At 48.0% G+C, this 24504-nt stretch overlaps 2 protein-coding genes across 2 annotated transcripts in view; both read right to left on the bottom strand.

Moving 5' to 3' along the window:
- The window catches only part of CASKIN1 (CASK interacting protein 1), a 109037-nt gene extending 88906 nt beyond the window's left edge, over positions 1-20131 (bottom strand). The window contains exon 1 of the mRNA XM_035130606.2: positions 19972-20131. Within this exon, the coding sequence (XP_034986497.2) occupies positions 19972-20065 (94 nt within the window). The 5' untranslated portion in view covers positions 20066-20131. The remainder of the gene's footprint in view (positions 1-19971) is intronic.
- On the bottom strand, positions 20118-21644 carry LOC132593192 (UPF0450 protein C17orf58-like). The gene is made up of 2 exons (XM_060282773.1): positions 21596-21644; positions 20118-20722 (listed from the first exon to the last, which is right to left on the bottom strand). Exons 1-2 carry the CDS (start codon positions 21642-21644, stop codon positions 20118-20120), a joined length of 654 nt encoding a protein of 217 aa, XP_060138756.1.
- Between the last annotated feature and the right edge of the window lie 2860 nt (positions 21645-24504).

The raw sequence follows: 24504 nt of genomic DNA, 5'->3' as shown, positions 1-24504 counted from the left end.
ACAAACCCCAACACCTCCCTGCATAAAGAAAAACAGGGAGGGGGGGAAACCAACCCTGTCTCCCTCCTGACACGATGGTTTTCTGTTTGCAAGGAGGTGTTTCCATAAGGGAGGGTCCAAAAACGCAACACACACCCTCCTCTACAGGCCTAAAGTGGTACACTCCAAGGACAGCTGTATCCCTGGGTGTCGGCCCCATCCATGCCATGGCCTGGATGTTTGCACCTTGCCACAGCAAGATGTTCACGGCTTCCAGAGCAGCAGAGAGAGAGAGATAGACAAGGACACCCCTGTTTTCCCTGGGCTGACTAATTCCACCTCCCAGCCAACCAGCCTGGAACTTGGAGCAGAGCAGAGCACACCAGGCGTCCCAACTTAGGGAGAGAGAGACACCCAAAACTGGCTGGCCTGGACTCCCCCTCCCTCCAACATGTGCCTGGGAAGGAAAGGATGAGGCAAGCAAGGGTGGCCTGCCAACTCTGCAGGGAGGGCAGGTCTCCAGTGCCGCAGACTCTGCTAGGAACACACCATGCAGGCAACTGCCAAGAGTCACCAGTCACGGCTTGGCCACTGCCATGCTCCCATGATCCAAAGTGGTTGTTTTCTAACCAAAAGAGGTGGCAAGGCCCGTCCTTTTCCAGAAACTGCTCTCTCTGGCTTGGAAGCTGTACCCTCTCTCTATGGGGCGAAGTATGGCCCTCAACACCACTCCACCAGGCCCTTGGAATACTCCACAGGCCACACACACCCTGGACTGGCCTTGCATCACACACCAAGTGTTTTTCCTTGCCTGGGATAGAATTATAGAGCTGGAAGGGACCTCATGGGTCATCCAGACCAACTCTCTGCAATGTGTGCTTGGACTCTGATGAGGCCTCTTCCTTGTCTCGAAGGAGACAAGGGTGTGTCAAAACTTGATTTGGCATTATATTAATGTGGCCTCCATTGGATTGTTATTAACGAAAAATTGATTAAAAATTTAATTCAGAAATAAGGTAAAAATTGGCAGCCGCTGTTCCATCTTCTCCTGTTTCAGCCAAACACACCACTGGCCCTCCGAAGGCTACCCAGAATGAAATGCGGCCCCTAACCCAGAAGAAGTTTTGCCAACCCTACTCTATGTGCAGGGAGGCTGTCACTACTTTGCACATGTTCAGAGTTGCTGTTATACAACAGACAGAGAGAGAGACTAATCCACAAAGGTCTGGGAATCTATTGCAAACAGTAAACTTAATTGCCCACCAAAAGGAAGAGTAAATATAAACAATTCTATGATGTCTGAAGATAGGCGACAGAGGATTATCCCACTGTGCTAATAATACTGATTATTTCTTTATTTTTAATCTAGTCTAAGGATGCTGCTACTGTATAACTGGTTTAATGAATAAACAGGTAATGGTACTAGTGACCATAGCTGCCAAGTTATCCCTTTTTTTAAGGGAAATTCCCTTATGCTGAATAGGCTACCTCGTGAGAAAAGGGAAAACTTGGCAGCTATGCTAGTGACCCAATACGATTACAAAATGGAGTCAAGGTACCAAACAACATGTTTGGAAGCCATTTTACTGTCTCCACCTACATGATAAATGGATGTATTTGTGTACTTGAAAATTACAAATTAATAGAAAATTATTATTATTATTATTATTATTATTATTATTATTATTAAAATATATGTATATATTTAGCTGTGATTCTGGCATTGCCAGGGGTTGTAGTAGGTGACCCTTTAGGTCCCTTCCAACTCTGAAGTTCTATGATTCTATGTGCTAATAAACTGTCTGTCATTCTCAGGCAGATCAAACTGCCAAGGGGTTAAGACAAGACAAGACAAGACGGGACCCAACTCCTCTCTCACCTCCTAGTGACGGAACCCTGAATCTCCAGCAATGAGCGCATCTACCTCCCAGCAGAAGACCCACAGGAACATGCACCAAGGGTGTCTTAAACCAGGCCAGTGAGAGGTTCTGGAGGGCCAGACAGCGAGTCCTGGAGGCAGGATTTGGCCAGCGCTCAAGAGGTTCCTCCAGAGGTTCTCAGGAGTTCGGTTTTGACTGGCGCCCCGCCCCCTATATTTGAACAACACATCTCTCCAGATCGCCTGCAGTGCTTGTTAGTGTACCGTCCAATTATTTCAGCAGCAGGATAAATCATGTAGCATCATTATTTTTACAAAAGGAGGCAATTCAGCAAGGGGAGAGAGGAACAGCACCAGGAGAGGAGTCTTGACAATCTGGAATTCCACCTTCTCTGAAGGAAGGAGCAGCCCCGCGGTCAAGGGCAAAGAAACAGCTGGCATCCCTTGCCTTCTCCTCGATAACAAAAAAGTTAGAACTTCAGCCCATAAAGTTCCTAACCCACCACCCCCTCTACTTCCATTACTGAGAGTTTCTAACAGAATCATGCTTGGTTTATCATTCACAGAATCACAGAATTGTAGAGTTGTAAGGGACCCAATAGGGATGTGGGTGGCGCTGTGGGTTAAACCACAGAGCCTAGGGCTTGCCGATCAGAAGGTCAGCGGGTCGAATCCCCGACAGGGTGAGCTCCTGTTGCTCAGTCCCTGCTCCTGCCAACCTAGCAGTTCGAAAGCATGTCAAAGTGCAAGTAGATAAATAGGTACCGCTCCGGCAGGAAGGTAAACGGTGTTTCCGTATGCTGCTCTGGTTTGCGGCTTAGTCATGCTGGCCACATGACCCGGAAGCTGTACGCCAGCTCCCTCGGCTCAGCCAGTAAAGCGAGATGAGCGCTGCATCCCCAGTGTCGTCCGCGACTGGACCTAATGGTCAGGGGTCCCTTTACCCTTTACCTTTAAGGGATCCCAACAACTAGTCCAAGCCCTGCAATGCGGCTAAAGAATCCCTGACCATCCAACCTCTGTTTAAAAACCTCCAGAGGAATCCAAACCAATGGATTCAGATGACAAGGAATGAGATTGGAAGGTGGTTGTCTCTCCTTTGTTGGAGGTTTTTAAGCAGGAGTTGGATGGCCACCTGTCATGGATTCTTTAGCTGTGATTCCTACATTCCAGAGGGTCCCTCTCCAACTCTACAATTCTATGATTCTTAGGACGCAGGTGGTGTTGTGGTATAAACCACTGCGCCTCTTGGGCTTGCCGATCAGAAGGTCGGCGTTCCGAATCCCCACGACGAAGTGAGCTCCCATTGCTCTATCCCAGCTCCTGCCAACCTAGCAGTTCGAAAGCATACCAGTGCAAGTAAATAAATAGGTACTGCTAGGACGGGAAGGTAAACACCATTTCCATGCACTCTGGTTTCCATCACAGTTTTCTGTTGCACTAAATTTAGTCATGCTGGCCACGTGACCCTGAAAAACTGTCTGTGGACAAACGCCAGCTCCCTCAGCCTAAAAGCGAGATGAGCGCTGCAACCCCATAGTTGCCTTTGACTGGACTTAACTGTCCAGGGGTCCTTTACCTTTTTTTTACCTCTATGATTATATACCATGAGTGGCTCGACCCTCGCATGACAGCTGTGAAAAGAGCAACAAATTTGGCCTCTCGTTTGAAAATGAAAACTTACACCAATAATATCCTCCTACACACACACACACACACACACACACACACACACACACACACAACCAGTGACCCCAGTTCCCTCCTATCAGAATTTGAACCATCCCATCACTGCCAGCTCCCATCTCTGCAAGATACACTTCTGCCACAACGTCACAAGGAGAACATTCAGAGCTCTGCAAAGGCTTCTCTGGGTTTCATTAAACACGGCTGCCGGAGGAGGAAGTTATTAAAGTGATCAAATGGAACGAGGAAACCCAGAATTAACTGACAGCCGCAAGAGAATGGAGGGTTCCCTCAACCAGCAGAGACGGAACATGACAGGTTTGGAAACAGAGGCTGGCTGGGAGGGAAGCGCAAGCTCCCCTGAAGACTGCCGACGAAGGAAGGCTCGGATTTACGTTCACACTCAATACTCTGCATGCAAATGGGCATTTGGAGCTGCCCTACACCAAAGTCAGGACAGTAGCTCAGCAAACTCACGACCATCTACACTGACTGACACCGGCTTTCCAGGGTTTAAGAGCATGCATTGCAGAATAGGTTAAACTGAGTTTTGAACAAATGTGCAATTAATGGTTACTGTTTTGAATGATAATGGATTGTTATATTTCTTATTGGGTCATGCAAGTCACTATTCTGAATCATGCTTTTCATAGGCTATGGAACCGGGGATGAATTTGTGGAACCAAGCAGGGCGGCCCCAAAAAGTTTTGGAACCGCTGCTTTAAAGCACTGTCAGATACATATTCACCAAATAGCTCCTTAAATCTAGGTTATAGGCACCATAATGGAACATCTAGGGGCTGGGGGGTTTTTCCAGTAGAATTTTATTATTGTCGCTGTTGCTGTTGTTGTTAATTTCATTTCTATACTGCTTTATATTATAAGGAAGAAATCTCAGAGTGGTTTACAACACGTTGAAACATCAAATGTGCCTGGCACTTGGCTAATTTCTAACACCGCTCTCAAACCCTTTCACCAAGCTATCCACCTTGACCTCAATATCTCCTTCCTGTTCATCACTACTACAGTAGTTCAGATGTCAATAGTGAAGTTAGGGTTTTTTGGATTTGCCATTTTCCTTCCCATTCCTGGAGAGATCCTTTCAGAGCACCTTGCAATCCCTTTCTGCTTTAACCGCCCTGAACAATTTGGGGCCATCTACAAACTTGGCCACCTCACCACTCACCCCTAACTCCAGATCATTTGTGAACAGCTTAATTGGGAAGCAAAAGAAAACTTTGGCACATTCCTCCCAGTAAACATTGGGCCAACAATAACTTTCTCAAAGGGAGGTTGATTTGGGTAGAGGAGCCATTGTTCTAGTTCGGAAGAACAGTTTCCACTTGGCAAAGACCTAAGAAGGATGTCAGATCCTAATCTACAGTCTTGCTGCAGTAAACTGGCTTTTCCCATCACCTTTTGCTGATCTGGGAACATAAGTATACAATAGCTGCAACAAATCAGACAGCTGTTTGTCTAGGTGCTTTTTTGCGGTGAGGTTTCTTATTCTTATTTTTATTCATTTAATTTCTATATCGCTTTACATTTTAAAGAAAAATCTCAAAGCAGTTTACAACACCTTAAAACATCAAATAAAACCATCCAGAATAAAACAAATTCAAGCTTCAATGAAATATTTCAGATCCTTCTCTTAAGTGACATTTTGCTTTTCTCAGTCGCCAACATCCAGAGATCTCCACGTGGTCGCAATTGGACCCACACCGGTCACAAAATGCACCTGGCACCTGGCTAATTTCTAACACTGCTGTTGACATGTATTTTAAACTGGTTTTTAGCTTATTGTTGATGTTAATTTTTTTCTGAAGGTTTTCAATGGTCGTCTTTTTGCCAACAATTCTGTTGTTCTATTCTTTTTGGCAAACCACTTTGAAGTCTGTTTGTTTTCACAATTAGGCAGTATACCAATTGTATGAAATAAATATTAAGTGAAATAAACTGAGCTGTTCCTTCCCCTCTCCTTTGCTTGCACATTCCTTCACCTCCACTAAGAAGGAGATCACATTCCAATCCTATGGATGTGCTGAATCGCAGCATCTGTGTCGCGCTTTTATGAACAACCTGGATCCCAAAGGAAAAGAGAGTTTGGCATCTGCATATTTATAAGCCTCTGCATAATTCAGCTAGGCAAATGAAATGACTTTGAAGAGTGAAAGTGGGCGGTGGGATGCAACCTGTCTCCATCACTGGAAACAGCTCCTCTTGGCCCCTTGCCTGCACCCATCCATCCCACATACACACACAAACACCCCTCGAAAGATGGAAGAAGTCAAGCTGCACAAGAAATCGAGAGATCATAATTCAAGGGCGCCGTGCAGTCAGCAGCAGCAACAGGTGTCCAGTGCAATCGATGGAAACCTCAAATGCAAAAAAGGTCACAAAGACATCAAAACCTATCATGCATTGCTCCTCGGCTGCCCCCTCAAATCTATTTCAACCATTTCCATAGCCTGAAACTCAAAGGCAGGTTTCATGGGATTTCTAGACCTGCTTGCCTTCCCTCTGGTTTCTGCATCACCAGCCCTCCAGCCATGCCCAGGGAAATTTTTTTTAAAGCTACCTTGAGCACCTTCCCACTCCAAACAGCCACTTATTCCTATGAGAGCTTCAGCAGTTAACCCTTGCCTGCCCTATTTCCACTGCCCCTTCAGAAGAGGTTAAGGCATTGCCGTTCATAGCTCTATCCTCAAGCTGTGAGGGGAAGGAATGACTCTCACCTTCACCTATGGCATGGAAGACGGCACAGAGACAGCATGCAATATTTTCATGGAATCATAGAATTGTAGAGTTGGAGGAGATCCCACTAAGGCAAAGCTCTTCCTCAAAATTTGACCGATTGATTCAACTCCAGCCTGATCGTTTGCTGCACTGTGAATGATGTTTGGCCCCGAGAGATGCATTATTTTTACTGAGCATGTGGATTTCGCATCCTGTCATTAGGAACGTGGCACCTGCCTTATAATGAGCCACACCATTGGTCCATCAAGCTCAGTGTTGTCCACACTGACCAGCAGCAGTTCTCCAGAATGTCTTAGTCTTACCTGGAGATGCATGCCAGGAATTGAACCTGGGACCTTCTGTATAAAATGCAGATACCCTACCACTGAGCTAGGGGCCCGCAGACTGCCCACAACTGAGGCAGCTTTTGAAAAGGTCCCAACCATTTCTCTCTGGGTAGCAGAGCCCATTGAGTTTTCAAGGGGCGACAAGCAATGATGTCCCAACATTGTAAGATACAGAAACCAACACCATCCTGGTGATGAAGACAAACAAACTCTCTCAACAAGTGCTGAGTGTATTCACTACTGGATTTGAACATTCATCTTGCATGGAGAAAATGAGTGAACTCTGCACATGCTCTACAGATGGCCCACCTAGCCCAGCATCCTGTTCTCACAGAGGTCAACCAGGTGCCCCAATGAGATGAGAAACCCGCAAGCAGGATGCAAGCACAAGAGCAACTCTCCCCTCCTGTGGTTTCCAACAACTGGTATTCAGAAGCATCGCTGCCTCTGACCATGGACGCATTGCATAACCATCATGGCTAGTAGCCACTGATAGCCCTGCCCCTCCACGAAACCGTCCAAAGATTGGTGACCATCACTGCCTCTTGTGGGAGTGAGTTCCATAGTTTAACAAGGCGCTGCGTGAAGAATGACTTCCATTCCTCTATCCTGATGGGAACAACCTGGTTGTATAAATGACAGGTTTTACTAGGCAAAGATAAGGGGGGGGAGACAAACTTATCTGTGGCACCTGTGCCAGGTGGCCTGCTGTATCCCTCTGTGCTCTCACCTTCTAACAAGATCGCGCCGCCCTACAGTCCTCCAGGAAATCTGAGCATGCCAACTCTTGCAAGTGAGGCTGGCAGATTAACGCAAACACTTCCAACTCGATTAAGGGCCTTTCCGCCTGAGCATCTGAGCTTGACAGGAGCAGACTTTGTGGGGTCTGTGCCTGCAGGGTCCTGGGCCCACGCTTTCCTCCCTGCTAGGAACCCGCCACACCTTTGCAATGTGCGTGCACACAAACGCCTCTCTTTAAACCTCTCTTTTCCGGCAGGAATAAGGAACGTTGTTCGAGAGAGCTTTAGCATTCAAACACAATAACAAGAAATAATCGCCCCGATGCAAGGACGGGCTCCTGCTGTAGCTATCATGGCTAAGCTGCTTTGGGGAGCTTTAAAGAGATTGTTGGGAGCTTTAAGACAATTAAAGGGGAAGAATCAAGCAGCACAACTAACAAGGAGAGCACTTCATGGCAAAGCAGTGGCCGGGGGGGGGGCAGCACCTGTCTCCCCATCCCCACCCCGTGCTCCCACAAAAACATACAAAGAATTCTGCCAGGTCATTCCAAAGGCCTGCCCTGGAGTTTGGAATTTTTTTTCAACTGGAGGGCCACATCCCCTCTTAGGAAACCCTTTGGGGGCCACTACCAACTCTCCAAGGGACGCAGGTGGTGCTGTGGGTTAAACCACAGAGCCTAGGGCTTGCCGATCAGAAGGTCGGCGGTTCGAATCCCTGCGACGGGGTGAGCTCCCGTTGCTTGGTCCCAGCTCCTGCCAACCTAGCAGTTCGAAAGCACGTCAAAGTGCAAGTAGATAAATAGGTACCGCTCCAAGCGGGAAGGTAAACGGCATTTCCGTGTGCTGCTCTGGTTCGCCAAAAGCGGCTTAGTCATGCTGGCCACATGACCTGGAAGCTGTACGCCGGCTCCCTCGGCCAATAATGCGAGATGAGCACCGCAACCCCAGAGTTGGTCATGACTGGACCTAATGGTCGGGGTCGCTTTACCTTTACCTTACCAACTCTCCATCCTCCATCCAGGTAAGCTACACCCATCATCACAGACCAGGGACACATTCCAGGCAATCACAGATACAAGAATCTGCCAGTTTCATTTCCTCTGTTTCCCGTTCTTCCAATCTTTACTTCAGTCTGCATTTTTAAAAGTCCTTTTTTTTAAATGAAAAAAGGTACCTGTGCTCAACATGAAGTTGTTATACAGTAAATGCCACATTTTAAACGGGGGGGGGGGGGAGGTGCTGGTACTGCGTACCCTTGAGTGGCCCCAGAAAAAAAGCACTAACACCATACATTTTCGTAGATTACTTTCACTAATATATGCATTTACATGAACATTTTACCCTAGTGCAGTGCGTCCCAATTTTTCCCTCCCAAGGACCACTTGAAAATTGCTGAGGGACTCAACAGACCACCTAACGACTTTTCTGCCCATTGCAGCAATTGTACTGTGCTGTGCTAGACAATGGATAGTTTTTAATTGCATTTTTATTGCTTCTTTCATTTTCTACTGGATTGTATTTTCTTGTACTGCAATTTGCATTCCATGGAATTCAAACTGTAATACATGAGAATGCAACATAAGAAAGGAAAGAAGCAATAAAAATGCAATTACAAATCAACATGAATATCTATTGTGGATTACCCGAATGAAACTCATGGGGGTCCACAGCTGCCCTAAAATAGGCCTTTTTTGTACACCTTCCTTGGCTAGAGAGCTGCCCTGCAAAATTCAGAGAAGTGTGAATTTCAAAGGATAGTTGTGTTCAGCTGGTAGAGCATTAGACTCTTAATCTCGGGGACAAGGTCAAGTGTTCCAAACCCACATTCTGCAAAAAGATCCCTTCATTGCAGGGGATTGAACTAGATGACCCTTGTGGTCCCTTCCAGTTGTATGATTCTGTGTTCCGGTTCTCATACTGTTTTAAAGGAGTGTGAATTAGGTCGGTTTGCCTTTAAATGCAATATGAATCATATTTCTCCCCCACTCCCTGGCCTGGAGAGGTGATGTTGCTCTGGAGAGGGCAAGGCAGAGAGGTCTAGAAGGCCAGATTGAGCCCCTGGGCCTGAGATTTCCCTCCTCTGACCAATGCAGCCTGCTCCCAGAGCTGCCAACTAAGTACTTCTAAGAAACAGCGAGCGAAAGAACAAAGCTCCCACAGTAGACTGGAAGAGACAGAGGCCATCCGCAGAGAACACTCCCTGACCATGGAAAGCTCATTCATTCACACATGCAGCCATATCAAGCGCAGCGTTAGTTATGGGCATGTAAACACAGTTGACCACAGATCACAGGGGGAGGGCTCAGCAACAAAGCATCTGCTTCGCATGCAGAAAGTCCAGAGTTCAAACCCTGGCATCTCCAGGTAGGGCTGGGAGGGACACCTGCCTGAAACCACTGCCAGTCAGTGCAGTGTACAGTGAATTAAAAGCACAATTAAAACACACACCCTGCCACCAAACTATCATGGGAACTGTAGTTTACTCCACCCTACCCTTGACAGCTCCCAGGATTCTTGGGGTGTGTGTGCTTTAAATATATGATGTATAGGGAGACGGTGGTGGGATGTGGGTGGCACTGTGGGTTAAACCACAGAGCCTTGGATTAGCCATCAGAAGGTTGGCAGTTCGAATCCCCATGATGGGGTGAGCTCCTTTTGCTCGGTCCCTGCTCCTGACAACCTAGCAGTTTGAAATCACGAAGTGCAAGTAGATAAATATGTACCGCTCCGGCAGGAAGGTAAACAGCGTTTCCGTGTGCTGCTCTGGTTCGCCAGAAGCGGCTTAGTCATGCTGGCCACATGACCCGGAAGCTGTACGCCGGCTCCCCCAGCCAGTAAAGCAAGACGAGCACCACAACCCCAGAGTCGTCTGTGACTGGACCTAATGGTCAGGGGTCCCGTTACCTTTACCTTTAGGCAGACAGTAATGTGGAAATTCATAAGTTCCCAAATTGTTGATACTGGGGTAGGGTGAGGGAACCTGTACAGTTCTGATTCCCTCCCTTCCCTGGCCTGGGTGCATTTTGTAATCAACCTTCATAAGATTTTGGCTGGTTACCTTACATGTCACAATCTCTTCCTAATGCGGAGATTATCAGCAGTGGTGGGTGGAGTGGGAACCATTGTATTATTACCCAGTTATATGAATTAGCAAGGTTTGCAATTTGAAGATGAAAAAAAATCTGCTGAGTATCTAGTTTAAGGGGGGAAAGCTTTCCCAAAAGAAAAATAGTCAATACCTGCAAGGTATGTATATGATCATGAGGCCCTTTATTGTAAATAAGAATAATCATTTCCACACATTTCCAATCCCCAAACAGGTCATTACTGAACAGTGTGCCTGCATCCCATGGTAAGCCGTGGTTAAAGGTTTCTTGTGCATGACCAGAGGGCCCTGCTTTGCTCCACCCTGCTAGAGTGGGAGAAACAAACCATGGCCCTTGGCTTTGCACTGCGTCCGAACTGGGGATTGTGGTTTTTTTGATCTGAAGCCAGAGTCTGTTCTTGGTTTTTCTGTGGGAAGCAACCCAGAACCCCAGCATTATGTCAAGGATCTTTGTCCATCGTTCCCACTTGCTAGCAGCAGAGGGATCGCCTCTTCACAGGAAACTTTTAACTATGACTTAGCACAAGGATGGGAAATCTGTAGCCCTCCTGAGGCTGTTGGACTCCCAATGTTCACCATTCTGGACCATTGACCATGGTGGCGGGAGCTGATGGGAGCCAGAACTCCAACAGAACCAGTGTACCATAGTGGTTAGCGTGTCCAACTAGGGCCTGGGAGGCCAGGGTTCGAATCCCCACTCAGCCATACAGCTTACTGGGTGACCTTGGGTTGTTGTGGGGATTAAATAAGGAGGGGGAGAACCCTGCATGCCACCTCGAACTCCTTGGAGGAAAATGTAGGGTATAAATGCAATCAATAATATACAAACAAACAAACAAAGAAACAGCATCTTTAGGGTCACAGGCTCCCCACCCTTGAAGTTACCATGATGTATAACTGTAGCTAACTAGGTCCTGAATCTCACCCCCGTGTCCTGGCACAGAGACCCTGCAGCTGTGGCTTCTGAGCAGTCAATCAGTTGGTTGCCAGTGGCTAAATCGTGATCACTTCCAGGCAGGGGAAATTTACCAAGCCTGGTTCTTGTTTGTTTTCCTGCAGGCTGCAAATGACTAGCACAGGGTTACACCAGCCAGAAGCTGAGTAAGAGAACCTGGAGGCTAGCGCTTCTGGTCAACTTATTTGCAAGGCTGAACTTCCCAACACAGGAGCAGCCAACATGGTGATGCCCCTCCTCAGAAGTTGCTGGACTTTGGCCCCCTCCAGTGCCATGGTGGGTTTTTTGCAGGTGTTTTCTGCAACATGCCATTGGTGCAATAAAAGTGCATTAGGGGTGGATTTCTGCTGGGTTAGTCCTCATATCATTCTGCTTTGTCGGTTGTTCTGAGAAGCTTCCCTCACATTATTGCTGTCCAGAGGGGTCCACTTTCAGAAGAACAATTCAAAGCCTCACCATGTGAGTAGAAAAGTTACAGGGTGTCAGCGGGAAGTTGCAGGATATGCACAGATCGTACATGAAGCAGTGTGGCCTCTGTGGAACTTTTGCAGGTACAAGGGGTATTAAAAACGGGGTCATGGAATCATAGAATACAGCTCTACGTAGAGCTGTAACTCCACAAAAACAATTGTAGAGTTGGAAGGGACCCAAAGGGTCATCCAATCCACCCTCTACGCACCTTAATGCCATCATGAGCTCAAATTTGCATGTCTTATTACAAAAGAATTTCAGAAATAGACTGGAAAGAGAAGTTGCTGAACTGCAACTTATTGCCAAACTTAAAAGCATGGAGAGACCTGGTCTGAATAAAGACACTGGATTCTTATCTCATTATACATGACAAAGCTATCTTTAGCCATCTCACCCCTTGCTTTTTCCTGTAAGACCAATTGCGGTCATTAACAGTCATCAACAGGTTTACCACACCTATCAGCCAATCACCCATTCCCACCACCCATCTGAGTAATACCCTCCCCACCCTCTCACTATATATAAGGTTTCAGTGTATCTGAAGAAGTGTGCATGCACACGAAAGCTCATACCAATGACAAACTTAGTTGGTCTCTAAGGTGCTACTGGAAGGAATTTTTAAATTTTGTTTCGACTACGTCAGACCAACACGGCTACCTACCTGTAACTCAAATTAGCATGAATACACAATAAGGACATCTAGTGGGGCCCTTTGAACTCTTCAACGCAAGCCAGTATGACCAATAATCAGAGATTACTGGAGCAGTGTTAGAAACTCAAATAGGCACCAAATGGTTCATCAAATCAAGGTTACAGTCTCCAAAACGGAATGTCTAGTTGCCGTTTTTGGGTAAGCCCGCTCTAAAGTCTTATTTTTCAAATAATAATAATTTTATTATTTATACCACCCACCCACCCACCTGGCTGGGTTGCCTGGCTGTGATTGATTCTCAGTTAAACATCTGGCTAGTTCTGATGACTACCTTGAGCTAGTTTAAAAGTTTTGAGAACTTAAGGAAGAAAAGTCACTTGATCCAGGGAGAGTCGACATACATATATTGGCCTATTTCGACCTCTTTTTTTTATTAACGGTGACTGCTCTTGCTCAGGCTGCACAGAAAAAAACATTTTGATTCCAGAAATTAATTCCAATTGTGCAGATAGAATATAACTGGTAGATGCTGCAGGATGTGTTGCTAGTGTGTGGTTCTCCCAGGATGCACCTCCAGATGGTAGAGATGTCAGGTGCCATCCTGTTGCCCAGGTATCTTCATTTGGAAGCAAGTGGTTAATAGCCAGGTGCAAAATGCGCCTGGCGAATTTCAAATGCTGTACTGGAATTGGAGCCCCACACAATCTGGAGGACACCGTGCTAGTTACTACAGTACAGAAGGGTGACATGGCTGGATCAGGCCAACGAGGGCAAACCTAATCCTGCATTCTGCTTTAGAATCATAGAACCATAGAGTTGGAAGAGACCACAAGGGCCATCCAGTCCAATCCCCTGCCAAGCAGGAAACACCATCAAAGCATTCTTGATATATGCCTGTCAAGCCTCTGCTTAAAGACCTCCAAAGAAGGAGACTCCACCACACTCCTTGGCAGCAAATTCCACTACCGAACAGCTCTTACTGTCAGGAAGTTCTTCCTAATGTTTAGGCGGAATCTTCTTTCTTGTAGTTTGAATCCATTGCTTCGTGTCCGCTTCTCTGGAGCAGCAGAAAACAACCTTTCTCCCTCCTCTATATGACATCCTTTTATATATTTGAACATGGCTATCATATAACCCCTTAACCTTCTCTTTTCCAGGCTAAACATACCCAGCTCCCTAAGCTGTTCCTCATACGGCATTGTTTCCAGGCCTTTGACCATTTTGGTTGCCCTCCTCTGGACACGTTCCAGCTTGTCAGTATCCTTCTTGAACTGTGGTGCCCAGAACTGACCAGAGCAGAATACAGTGGTACTATTACTTCCCTTGATCTAGATGCTATACTCCTATTGATGCAGCCCAGAATTGCATTGGCTTTTTTAGATGATGCAGTCCTATTGATGCAGCCCAGAATTGCATTGGCTTTGACAGTGACCAATCTCTGACAGCCAATGTGGTGTAGTGGTTAGAGTGTTGGACTAGGGCCCCGGAGAGCAGGGTTCAAATCCCCACTCAGCTACAATAATAATAATAATAATAGTGACCTTGGGCCAGTCGCTGCCTTCTTTCAGCCTAACCTACCTCACAGGGTTGTTATGGGGATTAAGTTAGGAAGCAGAGAACCATGTTCACCACCTTGAGCTCCCAGGAGAAAAGGTGGGGTATAAAGGCAAAAAAATTGAAACAAACCAATGGGAAACCTCAATGCAGGCCCTGAGCTTGACCACAGTGCTCTCCCCACCGTTGATTCTCAGCAACTGGTGCTCGGAGGCGCACTGCTTCCAACAGTGGAGGGAGAACGTAAGCAATGTGGCTGGTAGCCACCAATAGCCTCATTCGCCTCCATGAATGTCTCCAGTCCTCTCTTAAAGTCATCCCAGTCACCTTGAGCAGACTCGCATATTTCTTCTCACCACAACTGCTGCCTTCCGACAAGTGCGATTAGCCCCAAGCGCCATCTCAAACTTGGAGTTGCAGGGGTGGACAGAGGTCATCTGGGTAGCTGCATGGCTGATCTCTCCAGATAAACTTTTGTCTGGAAAGGGGGAAGCAGGGAACTGTTTGGCCACAGGGTGTGGCACAGTGGCCCAACCAGGACATCCATGCCACCCCTTCAAACTCATAGGAACGCAGGAAGCTGCTTGATATAGAGAGTCAGATTCTTGGTGCATCTAGTTCACTATTGCCTTACACTGGCAGGCAGCAGCTCTCTGGGTTTCAGGCAGGAGTCTTTCCCCAGCCCTCCCTGGAAGTGATGGAGCCGGAGCCTGAGATCTTCTGCATGTAGAGTGGATGCTCTGCCACTCGGCTATGACCCTTCCCCAAATCAGGAAGGGAAGCAGAGAGGGCTCGAAACTAACCAGGCACCAGCTGCATTCTGCAACAGGTAACCAGCCTTTGGCGAGGAAGCAGACATGTCTGGTTGCCAGGTTTGGCAACTAACATCTCCATCCGGCTGGCTGGCACCGCTGCCGTGCCAAACCAGTCAGCTGGCTTGCGGGACAGCACGGCATTGAAACAATCGCCACTTCTGGTGCCTTGCTGCTGCACGAATCAGCGGGTCTGTGGGGCAGCATGGCACCAAAAAACACATGTATTTCGGTGCTTTGTGAGCCAATCGAATCATGCAGCAGCACAACCCCAGCTCCACTTTTGGTGCTGTGCCTAAGCATTCCGTTATGGCGACTGAAACCTAGGCGTAATGTGCCATCTGGCTCCTAGCTTTTACGGTATATCTCAGTTTCTACCACTGGGAGCAGACTATAGTCCCTGACCTTAAAAGTAGGCAAAAAAGCAAAGTCAGCCATCAATGGGAGAAGGGTCCCACTGGCCACAAAGCTTGGTTTGACTACCAAGTCAAGACAAAAACTGTGGCACTTAAGGCTGACTCCAAATCACAGGCTCTGAATTGCTCTTAAAATAATAATAATAATAATAATAATAATAATAATAATAATAATAATAATGGTACAAGCTTATTTTGCCTTCAGGATTATGATGAGACCTGGTTAGCTCTCTCCGGACACTGAGGTCCAGTGCCGAGGGCCTTCTGGCGGTTCCCTCGCTGTGAGAAGCCAAGTTACAGGGAACCAGGCAGAGGGCCTTCTCGGTAGTGGCACCCGCTCTGTGGAACACCCTCCCACCAGATGTCAAAGAGAAAAACAACTACCAGACTTTTAGAGGACATCTGAAGGCAGCCCTGTTTAGGGAAGCTTTTAATGTTTAAGAAATTAGTGTATTCTAATATTTCTGTTGGAAGCCGCCCAGAGTGGCTGGGGAAACCAACTGGTGCTCGGAGGCTCGGGTATAAATAATTTATTATTATTATTATTATTAGACCTAACACCCATCTAGAACAACGTTAATGAAACTTTTTGTGGGCGGGAGGCATCATAAAACAGAACCAGCTTCGCCTTTTCTGCAGTCTGGGGTCACTGACCCACAACAGCCCTGACCATATCCAGCTAAGAGTCTGGGGGTGGAGATGGCTCCCACTGAATAGCCCAGGAGATAATACCTAGATAAATACCTAGATAAAAATTTTAATGGGTAGGGGGCAGAAGAGAAACCTCTTCATCCCCACATGAGGCCTGAGTATCTAGGCATCTACCCAACTCCCGTCTCCTGCTGATTCCCCACACCAATGAGAGGATAGGTCTCCCCATTTTTCCAACAATGGTTTTCAGAGTAACCACCAAGAGCCCTTTCACTTGACTTTGTCACTGACTGACCTCATGTTCTGAGGTTAGTGGATGAGTGTGCAGTGACAGGATCCAAGAGAAGGGCCTTTTTGGTAGTGGCTCCACATCTGAAAAATGCTCTTCCTACTGCAGTCTATCTAACCACTTTTTTTTTAAAGGAAACAGTTGACCCCTTCTAGCAGGTTTTTGGATGAGGGTATCAGTGACCAAAATAGCATACGAATAACTTGACACTACTGCTTATTATGAATTGTATTTATATCATTATTTATATCTTATTTCTTTTGAGTGTGTATTTTATTGATACTGTGTCACACACAGACATTGTGTTGTTTAATATGTTGCAAACTGCCCCACAGCTTTTTGACAAAGTGTGATATATATATTTCTTATATGAATAGAATAAGGGGCTTTGGACAATCCCAGTCCCTCAAAGGATAGACCCCAGTATGATGGACCAGAAATCTCTCATGCATTCTGTCCCTAAAAGCATTCCCACAGCTGCTACAGGATCCCTTCATTCAAAATAAATACATAGGTTTCAAGTGGGGCAGAGCGGCTGTTATTAGGTAGCGCCAGAGATGAGAAGCCCTCTTGGACATGGGCCGCAGTCGAAGGATTTCCAATTTGGAGGCAGCACTTCCAGGAAGCGCAGGTCGGTGCATTCCTGTGTGCGAGGGCAAAGAAGCCCGACTCGAGGCTGCATCACCTGCAATCACGGCCAGGTCTCAGAGGCGAGAAGTGTTTGTCCAAAGGCCAAGAAAGCTGCAGGAGCTCAGCATTTCTGCAAAGTCCTGGCATTGGGCAACTGACGCTGCAACACACGCACACCCATTAGCACAGCAGGCTTCAGAAAGCAGATTTCCCCCTCTCTCTCACACACACACAGGGGGCTCAGCCCCAAATAGACGGTGGGGCGAACAAACCCCCTTTGAGTGCCATGCATGCAAGAAAAGAAGTATACAAATAAAAGGGCTGGCTTCTGAACTTCTGCTGTCGACCTGGGCAAGAATCAGGTAATGTAAGGAAGGAAATCCCTTGTAAAGGGGAACAAGAACCTGAATCCCATGGTGATCTGCCTGGGAAGCAAACCCCAGACCCATTTGCAGCAGAGATCTTTTCGGGGCACCCACCCAGGTAGAGCACTCCAAGATCCTTTGCACTGCTGCATGTCACACACCCCACCATCCTCCATGGCACTGTAAGGGACTCTTGGGGCAAACCGTTTAGATTACACGTTATGGAAAATGTATTGTGTTGGCCTGAGGGGGGGGGGGTCAGCAACGAGGGACATCAAACCAGCTTGGGGAGGGAAGCTAAAGGTAGCAAGCCCCTCTCATCAGCCCCTGTTTCTGCCCAAGTCCAGGAAACTGCTTTCCACCAAGTCCGTCTAGCTCAGTATTGTCTACACTGACTGGCAGCAGCTCTCCAAGGTTTCAGAACATTCCCAGCTTTAAATAGAGATGCCGGTGATTGAACCTGGGACCTTCTGCATGCAAAGCAGGTGCCCTACCGCTGAGCTGCAGCGCTTCCAAGACCAACATCCCTGCTAGGGCAACTTTAACACAGCACCAAGACCTGCTTTAATTGCAGTGCTGTAGCTTTTACGGACCAGGAAGCTACAGCTCGCCCAAGCACTAAAACCCACCATTTAACCTTAGTTTCTCCCAACAGTTTGCTTGGGGTTGGACAAAACACAGAACTAAATGAGTTGCCCCTGTCTAGAGGACCACAAGGGAGCATCAGAGTACAAGAGAGACAGAGAGACCTAGTTAGTCATTTTCTGCACGGGACAAACTCAAACCTAAACCCAAAAACTCCTGCAAAATCCAGGACTACTCAGCTGCCCCCCCCCCCAGCAAAATGCCTAAGGACCCCTCCCAGGCTGGTGTTTTCTGCGACATCTCATTGACGGCAATAACGTATTAGTGGCAGATTCATACCAGACCATCCACACGTCACTCTGCTTTTATCAGTTGTTCTGCAATTGCCCCCCAGTGTTACTGCATTATTGCCATCCAGAGGGGCACTCTTGTGCTAAAGCGCAACAAAAGTAGAATGACACACCACTCGGGAACACTTGTGGCATGAAAACTTACAGGATTTTAGCAGGAAAGCGTAGGACTTGCACCGCTGGGGAATGGAAGCAGTCTGACCGCTGTGAAACTTCTGCAATTGCAAACTGTTTTAAAAAGATGACGTCTAACCACCATGAGCACAAAACATCACACACACACACAACTGTAATAGGATGTCTGGAGGGACAACAAGTCTCCAAGATTCCCAGGCCTCAACCTTCCCAGCCTATTTTCAATGCAAGGCTCAAACGCTCCATACATCACAGAGTATTGACCGAGAATCCGCACACACATCCGAGGACCAGGCAGATGGAGTTCCTCCCACAGCGAGCCAAGGATGCTTTCAGATGGAGTGGAAATCTGATACCTCTTCTAGAAATTGAGTACCAATCTGATCCCAGTTTCCCCTAGCTAAGATGTCACAGGCAGCTCAAAAATCAGTTCCTTCTCCACAGAAATTAAATAAAATCCAGCCATCCCAGCACCCGGCTACAGGAAAGCATTTCAGAAAGGACTGGCAAAATTACAGGTGAAAAATTACGGCCACACAGCTCCCCTTTGAGCCAGACCTAGCCCAGAAAGGGTCGCTCGTTCCAGGCCAAGGAGGGAAGGATGCCCACATCCCCTTGCTAGTCTGACACTTCTCAAAGTGCAGAAGGAAAGCCACAGCGGGCACCTCTTATCTGGAGAGCAGGCAGCAAGCAGCGTACTACAACCCAGGGATGGGTATGGCGCCAGAGGCCCTGCACACGGCCTTGGCACTCAGGCACCAGCTCCCTCCAGGCACTCGGAACCACTTTGCCCTCGCAGAGCTCTTCAGCCTCCCTTAATCCATTCGGTGCCAGCGCCAAGGCAATTCTCTGCTATGTCGCTGATACCAAATAGAAAACGCAACCTGGGGCAACAGCCACTGGCCAACAGGAGAGGAGCTCGTCTCTCACTCAGTTGCACTCGAGAGTTCAAAGCCAGCAGGAGAGACACCCCAGTGGCTAAGCGTGGCACCTTCCTCGCCGCCACCCCCCATGCCAGTTTGCCATGTGAGTGGGCAGGTGGGTGTGGAGCAGCAATGTGTGGCGAGGCGAGTAACACTGAATTTCATCTCACCTCCCCCCCACCCCACCCAAAAACACATCACCAGCGTAAAGCCTGTTTACGTGGGCCAGCGGCGCTGAGAGCCACTCCGGGGTGGCACTGTGGAATGCCACAACATCCAGCCATGTTTAGGCAAAAGCCCCTTCCCCCAGCAGCCCTGGATACCCCCTCCTCCGGGGGGGGGAGGGAGATGGGCTCAGAGCCAACCCAAACCCCAATGCCACCCTAGAATAAGGGAGTGAGCAGGAACCACCCTGGCTGGATGTGGGTGAATATCGGGAGGGGGGGTCACGGGTGGGGGGAGGGGCAGCATAATGCAGAAGAGCAGCAGCAGCAGCCCCCTCCGCCCCACCCTCTGCAAAGAGGTTCCTGATGCCATCTGGGGAGGGGATCCTTCCCCTACACTCCCTCCCCCCACCCACCCCAGGAGTGGGCATCCATCCAGGCATAAGGCGCGCTCTGGGTTGCATCCCATTCCTATTTTTATTCTTTCAAAGGCCAGGTGGGGGAAGAGGAATTAATTGGCGGGGGAGGATAGCGCTGGTCACTCACTGGCTTTGCCCGGCTTGGGCCTCTGCAGCAGCTTCTGCACCGCCCCGATGTCCTCCGCCTTCACCGCCTGCATCAGCTCCTGGTCTTTGCCCATGGCGAGCGCGGGGAGACCGACCCCCGGGGGCGCGGCGGAGGGCGAGGGGCGCTCAGAGCCCGCGCATCCCCGCCGGCTCGGATCGGGTCCCGGGCGGGCGCTGAGGTGGGGTGTCGCCTTCTCCTCCTCCTGCGGCGGCGGCTGCAGATGCTGCGCGCAATGGAGACGCGCGGCGGTGGCAGTGGCGGCCGGAGCGCAGCGCCTGGCAGGCGGGCAGGGACCGGGCTCGGCTGCTTTGCGGCGGCGCCGCGGCGGCTAGCGCTGCCCGGCTGCGCTGGGGCTCCTCCCGGCTCCGGCTCGGGCTGTTGCCGCCGCCTCCTCCTCCCCTGGTGGCGGCAGCGGCGAGCCCTCCATGGTCCGGGCGCGCTGGAGCTGCAAACGCGACGCGACGCCTCGCCGCGCTCTGCTCCTGCTGCTGCAGCCGCCGCCGCCGCCGCTCCGGAAGGAAGGCGGATCCCGCCGCAGCCTCGCCTGGGCGGGGGGCCGAGGGCGGGGGGCATCCGGGCGGAGCCCCCACCTCTGCTTCCCGGCTACCCTCCCGCCTCTTCTCCGCCGAGAAAGCTCGATGTGGTCGCCGCCGCCGGGGTGGTTGAAGGGGAAGGGGTAGAGCACCGGCGCAGGGCGAGAGGGTCTCTGAGCGCGTGCAGAATGCCCGGCCTGGAAGGGCGGAAAAGACTCTCAGCTTCGGAGGGCAGGATTGGACGTGCCCTCAAAGGCCTTTCCGGGGACGTTTTGAGAAAGACCAGAGGGCAGCCAAACATGTGCAGAGGGTCTCGAAGGGCAAGCCCCCCCCTCGTTCGCCGCAAAGCACCTGGGCTAAAGTGGGCTATCGACGCAGAGCTTGAAGAAAGGTCTTGCCCAGTGCCAGAGGTGGTAGTTTCTGAGCATAAGCAGAGGACATTCTTGAACCCGCAGCAAAATTAAAGGGCTCCTGTATGAGGCGGTATTTGGTCTTGCAGCAGGAGTTTGCAGCAGGTTACTTAGCTAGAAGGAAAGGCTTCTGCTGTCGTTTTGTTTGTTATTTTAATGCTGGCCATTTATTTATTGGCTAAATTTATATACTGACTTTCATCCAAGTTGCTTAAGGAAGGAGAGCTAGTTCCTTCCCTCTGACCTCTCCCTGGTCTTCACAACAACCCTTAAGGTAGATCAGACCGAGAGAGATAGCAATTGACCCAACCTGAGCTATTAATCAACACTCCACCACACTGGCTCTCATTGCCTGCATTGAAAGAGATTCAGGGGCTTACGCTCTTGCAATTCCTCCTGGCTCAGAGCACGGACTACTCCTCAGTTTTGTGAGGCTCCCACAAGGTGTGGCCAGAGGCCGTTCCTTTCTTTCACAGGGGACAAAACGGCTCAGTTATTATCCCCATTTCACAGCCGCAGCCAAGAGTGCATGGAAGACTTGGCGAAGGCTTCTCCATCGAGCTCTGGGCCTGAGACGTTGGTGGAAAGAACAAGGCCTCCCTTTTCTCCTCTGGCATGGGAAAGAGGCTTCTGGAAGAGGTATCCGGCCAAGCCACCCACCCGCTCTCGGATCTTGACAGCTGCTTTGGCTTGGCACCAGCTCTGGCATTTGAACCCACTGCTGTGTAGGTAGCCAGCAGAGGGCCTGGAAGGAAGGCTTTGATCAGGATATGCTTCCGGGGGCTGGCAGTGGCTGAGCCTTATCTATAAATAATAATAATAAAAAAACAGGTTTTGCACAAAGCAGCCCTGCTCAGTCGATACTGCAAAATCTTACTCTGGGGCAGCCATTGTCAACCTGGTGCCCTCCAGATGTTTTGCACCCAGTAGGATGCCAGGGCTGATGAGAGGGCTGTTGTGCTGACTGGGGCTGAGGGGATTTGTATGATGTCAGAATCAGGGCTTTCATGCTGCCCTGTGGAACTCCCTCCCACTGCAATTCAGACAAGTGCTTGTCTCTGTTGTCTTCCCTGCTAAATATTTTTTCCTCTTTCAACAAAGAAGGGGATTAGCAAGTTTTGCCCTGGTTTAGTCTATTGTCATTACAACTTTTCCAAGTTTCAAATGACGTATTGTTAGATTTTCCTAATAATTTTATTGTTTTGCCTTTTTTGTAGACAGCTTTGAGGTGGGTGGGGTTTTTTTAACAATCAAGTAGAATATCTGAAGAAGTGTGCAAGCACACAAAAGCTCATACCTATGACAAACTTAGTTGGTCTCAAAGGTGCTACTGGAAGGAATTTTTTAATTTTTTGTTTCAAGTAGAATATAAATTATGTATCTCCCCAGTTGTTATCTACATTGGATTTGAAATAGCATTTATCTATTTCAAAGCCATTCTAAACTGCTTAATATATATATATATATTAAAATTCCTTGTCAGTTTATTACGTCCAGTATAAAAAACAGTATCCATGAAAAAGAAAACATCAGCCTAACATCAATAATGAAACAGTATAAAAGCAAATCAAAAAAAGAATTAGGAGAATTCATATACATAAATCGGGGAGGCGGGGCAGACTGACAAGTTAAGGAAAAGTCAGGGCATAAAATATGTGTTCTGTTTCAATTGTGTATTCATAGACTCATACAGTTGTAGAGCTGGAAGGGATCCCATGGGTCATCTAGTCCAACCCGCTGCAATGCAGGAAATACAGCTTATTTCCTCACTTTTTCTGGCTTCTCTTGTGCAATATACAGGTGAAACTCGGAAAATTAGAATATCATCGAAAAGTGCATTTATTTCAGTAATGCAACTTATTGCTTTTTATTTTTCTTTTAATTTTTACAAATGCTTTCTTTCGGAAATTCCACAGTAATAAAACAAATAGTTACAATAATACAAAAATAAACAAAAATAAGCATCGCTGTTACATTTCTTTAATTACATTCCATTTATAATTGACCCGCCTAACAACAAATAATTACAATTACAACAAATAAAGGCTTGACATATCTTGCTTTGCATGTCATGCATCTATCTCATATATTGGTTTCACCTTTTAAGTTGCGTTACTGAAATAAATGCACTTTTCGACGATATTCTAATTTTCCGAGTTGCACCTGTAAATCTGACTAGGATTTGTTAGCTGCATATGCGTTCCTATGTGCGCAATTGTCTTATCTGTTTCTATGCAATTGTCTTGTGTAGTTTGTTATCGCATTGTGAAGTGGCCTGGAGGCGCATCGTAAGAAGCAATACATTAATGAAATAAAAACAGCAATAGTCCGAAACACATGGAGGGCAATGGGCTCAGGGAGGCTGTTCTGTCTACAAGGACCCCCCCCCCAGCCCCTGGAGACCAGGCCTCAGAGAAAGCAGCAGCATCCGCCGCAGTAAGATTAAAGGGCAGATTAAACGGCTTCACCCACCCCCACCCCAATCGTGGAATCCCAAATGCCCTGGATTGGAAAGTGGGGGAAGGGAGCCCTGCCATTCTGGGTGGCCGGCTAGGATGCCATTTGTGCTGGGGGCAGAGCCTAGGAAAGGGAGGGGCGGCAATTGGGCCAGGTTAGAGATGGCTCAGCCCAGTTAGCCGCTCAGGAATCCACCTGGCAAGCAGAGTTCCCAGGGCTTGGCAGCTATATTTTATTCCTTTTCTTCTGGGTTTCTGATGTGATGAAGCATCTCTCTCTTCTGGCAGAAAACGGGGGTGGGGGGTATAAATAAATGACTTCCTTTACTTACTGCAGGCTAATGCATATAAGTGCATGCTTCCATTTGAGTGAACAGATTGAAAATCCCTTCACTCCATTTGCTTGTGCCAAACAGGGAAAGGGGGCTGCAAATGGAAGGGGGGGGGCTTGAAGATGAAGCCTGACATTTTCTCCCCAAGAAAATGAGATGGGCAGAACAAAATCGAAAACTTTTTTTATTTACTCAAGGCTTTGGATCCAATTGTGTGTTGCCGGTGCTGTTTTAATACTCCGATGGTGACAGTGTACAGAAGTTAGATGGGATTTTATATTTTTAAATTATGAGTATTTCATTGCTATCTTGCTTTTGTCCTTTTTTATATATGGTTAGGTTGCTCTGTACTCCTGGCAGACCAATGGTGGGACACAGAAATGATGTACAGATAAGTCAGGCAGCAGGAGAGCAAAATTGCTTTAGCCAGTTTTGGGACAACCTTTTGCATTTGTTCCACTCTCCTGCACCCCCTGACTAAAGTATATTTATTTCGTAATTTTATTTATTTGTTTCTTAACATGTATATACTGTACTGCTTGATTGCTATTTTTAAAACCCCTCAAAAGTACAGTGGTGAAAGTTTCCAGGTCCAACCTTGGCTGAATTTTTGCCACCTGCAGGGACGGCAGCACCACACGGTTTGGCTCTGTTTAATTGCTTAAAACCTTAGATTGCTGCAACCTGACTCCACATCCCAGCAGCTTCTGCTCCATGACTGACAGATCATGGGACACAGTTCTAGACCCCCCCGTTTCATTAGTGCCCAGTGCCCCTGGAC

The sequence above is a fragment of the Zootoca vivipara genome, chromosome 14, assembly GCF_963506605.1.
Source record: "Zootoca vivipara chromosome 14, rZooViv1.1, whole genome shotgun sequence".
Taxonomy (NCBI): Eukaryota; Metazoa; Chordata; class Lepidosauria; order Squamata; family Lacertidae; genus Zootoca; species Zootoca vivipara.
The sequence above is the reverse complement of the archived record's forward strand: the minus strand, read 5'-3'. Positions and strand labels throughout refer to the sequence as shown.